The sequence below is a fragment of the Stegostoma tigrinum genome, chromosome 43, assembly GCF_030684315.1.
Source record: "Stegostoma tigrinum isolate sSteTig4 chromosome 43, sSteTig4.hap1, whole genome shotgun sequence".
Classification (NCBI taxonomy): Eukaryota; Metazoa; Chordata; class Chondrichthyes; order Orectolobiformes; family Stegostomatidae; genus Stegostoma; species Stegostoma tigrinum.
In genome coordinates, this window is record NC_081396.1 from 1,726,084 (window position 1) to 1,732,062 (window position 5,979).

The 5,979-nt window shown below is 37.5% G+C and overlaps 1 gene segment (V, D, J or C); it reads left to right on the forward strand.

Annotated features, from left to right (window-relative positions):
• The first annotated feature begins 3,394 nt into the window (after positions 1–3,394).
• Positions 3,395–4,322, forward strand: LOC125448942 (T cell receptor alpha variable 18-like). The segment is given in 2 exon segments: positions 3,395–3,446; positions 3,937–4,322. Coding segments are annotated over 2 exon segments (438 nt in total).
• The last annotated feature ends 1,657 nt before the right edge of the window (positions 4,323–5,979 follow it).

The window sequence follows — 5,979 nt, forward strand, 5'->3', positions numbered from 1 at the left end:
TCTGCCAGTATGAGTTGGTTCCCCACGACAAAGTAAAGGTATATGTTAAACACATGTTTTCCATTCAGCCTCAACATTTCCCAGGAGTAGTTGGAAGTTAGAACACATGTGACATGTTTCTTTAAAAAAAGCTCAAATTTGGAAAAGTCAAATAGATGAAGAGTTTGATATCAGGAAGTTGCATTTATTAAAAGCACATTTGCTGTCAACAGATATTGACCAAAAATTAAAATAACCAAGATATAGAACAAAGGTTTCGAAAATATCGGTGGTAATTAGCACTGGAAAGGGTCAGAGGTAGCTGTCATATTAAAATGACACAATATGCAGCAGTGTTATGTTAACATCAGCAGAAGGCAAGGAAATCCTTTGATGATCTAAGTTCGAATCAGAGGGAATAGATGGGGAAAGAATTATTTTAACAATGAGGCCAACTCCCATGTTAATGTGACGTAACGTAACGAGCTGTCAAAATCGCTCTTCTTAATGGCATGTTTCACGTAAGGAAAATAAATATTCATGTTGCATCAATCTGAGGAAATATTTTCTGTTCTAATGAACGGTGACTGGGCACGAAACTTCAATTCTGATTTCTCTCCACGGAAGCTGCCGGACCCGCTGAGATTTTCGACGATTTTCGGCTTTTGTTTGTTTCAGATTTACAACATCTACAGTGCTTTCATTTTTTTTCTTCTTAATCTCAAGAAGTCCATGATTTGCAAGTACAAATCGAGATTTTCCGATTAGTGTTGGAGATTTCTTCACTTACACTGAGAGCGGCCTGAGTGTGGAATATGGCTTCAGCTACAATGTGGGAGGAAAATAACCTGATGCAGTTGAAGCTGAAAAGCACATTATCACTAGATCTCTGTTTTATATAGGGAAGGATGACATATCTATTGTCATTGAGGACGACATTAATTCTTGGTGAAAAAAATTACCCAGCAATTACTTGTACACTACTCTAGAGTGCAGTGTTGACCTGTCATAACTATAGAATTTAAGACCTGGATGCGGATTCGCATTAAGCAGAGTGGGCAGCGGTAAAAGTGAAATGATTGGCATGGAAAGACAAACACCAAGACTAAACTGCTTCGCAACATTAATACGAAGGCAACTCTGAGTTGAACTGAAGAGGGCACTTCTCCATTTGTTAATTTCAAAATAAATTTGCTTATCTCCTTTTTCTAAACAGAGATTTGTGGAGAATTGCTTCAGTCCAAATTTTATCCAATCTGACTATGTTAAAAATTCACTGAGTCCTCTTAATTTTTTTTCGCATTTTGATCCGCACAGCGGCGATGGGAAAAGATAAAGTAACTAAACTTCCTCACTGATGATTGCTAGCAAAGCAGGTATCCTATCTGCGAACTGCACTTGTAATATGGTGTGTTGGCACAGACAGCTCCTAAATCAGTCAGAGCAATTTCTGGTGATACCAGTAACAGAGGTTTACCAACATGAGAGAATCACAGCTTCAATCAATGGAGATTACAAATTCAGCTCCCTGACTGTGCAAAAAGCCAGAATTACTGACACTGCTACCTATCTCTGTGCCACGCGGACACAGCATTACAAAGAGCTGGAGAATGCGTACAAATACCTCCACAAAGTTGGAGTTGAGCGATGTTAGTTTTGAGCATTAGTCTTATTAATTCACAGTTCTAAAACTGGAGTTTTTAAGGGAATTAGGTCAAAATACAACAGGAAATAAGGAAAGGCATAATTCGGCTGCAGTCTGAAATGAAGAAAATTCGAAACGTGGGCAGAGAGGAAGGAGCAGTATACATACAAGCTGGAAGAAAAAATAAAAAAGAAAGGAACTGGAGAAATGCGACAACAATATTCGCTGAGAATGGAATGGTGATAAACCATTGCAGGAGAAGGGAGGCAGGTGACAGCATTGTGGTATTATCGCTGGAATATTAATGGTGAGATAATTTCTGGGACCCCAGTTCAAATGTGAAAATAGTTGAAAAATTTTTTATATTTCTGGAATTAACCATTAATCTATCACCGATTGCCAGGTGGAAAAACATCTAGTCAATGAACACTCTTTACCGAAAGAAACTACCATCCTTAAACATGGTTTGAGCTACACGTGCCTCCAGAACCATCGCAATGTGATTGGCTCTTCACTGTCAATTATTATTGGGCGATAAATGCGATATAAACGCTATATAAAATCAGTCCTAGTAGCTTCATCCCATAATGGACTTTTTTTTGAAGGACGCAAGTGAAATATAACAAACATAATGCATCAAGGATAAGGATCATGTTAAATTATGAATGAATGAAATGTAAAGGAAGTATAGTGTCATTTCCCGGAACATTGCTAGTATTTCATTAATGGGCTCTGTCAAATTGCCTTGAAAACAATTGCAAAAACATAAACTTTGATATTACCACATTGATATATTTACCATTTTCCAGTGATGCAAAATTCCAAGCAATCCCATAATGTGATCCTGAAGTCCTAGTCACAGAAAATACCAATATATTTCTCTTTCTGTCATCGTTTTGAGTCGGTATCACCACTTTCCTTACCACGGCATTGTGTCATCTGTAAACATGACAGTAGTGCATTTATTTCCGTTTAGGTTTGGATTAGCAACACTGTGCGTCTCTACTCTTTCCCCATTCACAATCAGTATTGGAGCAAGACCGTAAAAACAAGTACTTTATTCCTTTAAAGTGCCAATTTATGTTTTATGGGCGCCCTTGGCATTCGTCTCTAATAGTCCTTCATGTTAAAACGCTTAATATGTACTTTAAATGCTATAGTGTATCTGGAATAGATAAAGGAATCATATTTACTATGATGCCGAGTCAAGGTAAACGCATACTGTTTCTATGAACCTTACGAGGAATTAAAGCAAAAGAAAAATTCTATCTACTGTTTGAATCCTTGAAAATGTGATTGTATATTTTCCTCATCACATTAATCAATTCCCTCAGACACGTTGAATCTCTGCACCGGCAACACGGTGCCCTCATGGTTTGAGAGCAGTTTTTTTAAACAAGGGAACGCAGATCTGATACTGGAAAAACATAAACTGTTCACCTCCTCTGGATTTCATTGTTTAATGAAAATAAATGATAAATGTGAAAGTTTAGTTTATTCTCAGTTGAAAAGCCCTTTGGCAGCGAATTAATTCAGTTTGTTTCATTCTCTCCATGGCCATGATATGAAGTGGACCTCAGAGCTTGAAGTTGATTGGTTGAATTGAAGAACAAAAGATCTTGAAGTGCATTGACTATCACCTGACGTCTATTCTAACAAGTACCAATGAACAGAGATGCGGAAATTACTCAACCTCTTCCCAAATCTTGACGAACATACTTGTAGCTTCACCCATATCTAATTTATATTCATCGTGATCTCTCTGCAAGCATGGTGCCTGAAGATCTGTATTTATTCCTCAATGCTGCAGTTCTTCTAACCGGTAGGTTCACAACTAGACTATTTTTTGTGCCTCAGTGCTTTACCAGGAATTACATTTACACCAGCAATTTGATCAACTCAGAGGCAGCAAAATCCTTTAGACTGAAATTTGTCCCAAAATCGAGCACAGTCTGGGATAAATAAGCAGTTGATGACAGAAGTATAAGGTTTGAAATCCAGAGAGGACTGAAAATGAGATCATTCAACAGAGGAAGGAATCTTAAACTCCAGCGACCATTTCAATATTCAAGATTTTGAAAATGAAATGAAAAGTTATCTCATCAAAAGGTATGGCCTGCAAAGTAATAGAAGTTTGCTTCAACCTGCCGAGGCTCTTCCAGGTCAAAGTCACTGATTTGTATGAAATTAGCTGGTGTTTTAGCTTCCCTGACTTATTTCTCTGGCTATTGTTCAAAGTGAATGGAATAATTCCAGGCAGTAAGAATCTTGTAGTAACTTATGTTATGTCTTGTTATTCTTGGCTCTTACAGGACTTTGTCGAGGCGATTCTGTCTCACAAACGCCGTTTGTAATCACAGTGACTGAGAGAGATGATGTCCAGTTGTTTTGTAATTACAATGCTACAACAAGCAACGATCCTAACCTGTTCTGGTACCGTCAGAAAGCCAATGGACCAATGGAGTATCTGTTACAGAGAAGCCAATATATCAGGAACACGGAAAGATTTCCAGGAGATCGGCTTTCCTCGGATTTTGACCACGTGAACCGTATTATCCAGCTGAAAGTGCTGAAAACAGAGCTGGCAGACTCGGCTTTGTATTACTGTGCTCTGAGACCCACAGAGACTCAGGACAAAAGTAACTGTGCACAAAAACGTCAGAATGTAACAGAACATGTAAATGAGTCAGGCAAGTAGTGAGATCAAAAATAGATCATAATACATGACGATATTCAATAGTTTTAATCGAAAATATAGCACTTTGTTATAAATATGTCATTGAAATGAACAACTGTCAGTTTAGTGAGTGAAAAGTATATGTATAGATATTTAAAGGTGTCCCACATTCATGTATTTCACTTTGGCAGCAATGAGTTGGCGTAGAAATGCAGCAACCAGCTTGGTCCTGCAAAATCCTCCAATGAAACAGAGAATTTCAAAACTCAGAGGCAATGATTTGTCGTGGGTTTCTAATAATGAAACACTAGGACAACCTGAATATGTCAAACAGAATGTATTTCATTGAGCAACTTATTTTCTTATATTTCTGATTTTGTAGGGAAAACACTGTTCTGCTGAACTTTTTAAAACCTATTTCTTTCGTTACTACTCATGTAAATATGACCTTGTATCGCAGTATTTTGTACCTCTGATGTTGCCGTGGAGATATTGTACATTTTTGACTGTACTCGCCTTACCCTGTACTGGCGTACACCTGACAATAAAGGCTATATTTAAATGCTAAGAAGTCCAGTATAGCTGGTGATAGATTCACTGCTCCCAGGTAATGGAGACTTGTTTTACAATATCAATTAGAAAGTTAATACTCACATTGAAAAATATGAACCAAGTGAAGAGGTTCAGTTGTGCATGCTTAATGGATGACAGCTGGCCGTGAAAGTTTCAGTCACGCGAATTTTGTGCTGATAGTAACAGAAACTCAGAAGCTTAGCTCTGGACACCAGCTTAAAGAGAAGAAAAATAGAAGTGGCTAAATGTTAAAGTAAACTGACAGTAAGTGTCACATCCATTCACCATGAAAATAAATTGAAATTCCAGCAGATAATAACGTATTATTTTCCTTATGCTGGCTCATGGCCTTGTTTGGAAAACCTGTGAAAATCTTCCCTCATTCTGTTGCCTCCTCTGATTGGATCAAATCAGTTTGCTGCTGGTTATATTGAAAAGATACTTTAGGCTTGGCTTCACTGTTGTCCTCTTTCTGTTATATTGATTCTGCGTCATTCTTTGCATCATGTTTTATTATTTTCATTACTTACCATGGACAGTTTTATGTTTTCCCCCATGGCATACTAGGAAACTAATATCGCAACAAGATGTATTATTATCTGTAAATTTCCACAAATCAAATATTAGCCTAGATTTCAGTGTCAGCTGGAATTATTGCTCACGTATTTATTATTTCATAAAACATGTTAGTGACATTGCTATAATGTGGAGTTTATTTCAGATTGATGTGGACAGATATGTGGATTTTCAGGGAAATCAGAGGCTGAGAGATAGCACAGGAAGGTGGTTGAGAGTTGGATCAGTATCATCGCATTCAGTGGAGGAGCAGGGTCGAACTGCCATTCGGAGCCGTTCAACTTTTCCTTATTGTGATCTTGTGACCAGCTCTTTTACATTTTACATACTCTTTTGCATTGGGCACCACTTCCGGACAAAATGAATATATGATTCAACAATGAAGCTAAAATAATTGAGCTTCAGTCAACTCAAAATAATTATTAGCTCTGAACTGTAACTAAAATAGTTTCTGCACTTATTTTATGTGCATAGATCATAATTTCTCTAAAGGACTAGTCATCACTTCCTTTTGGAGTTTTCGAGCTTT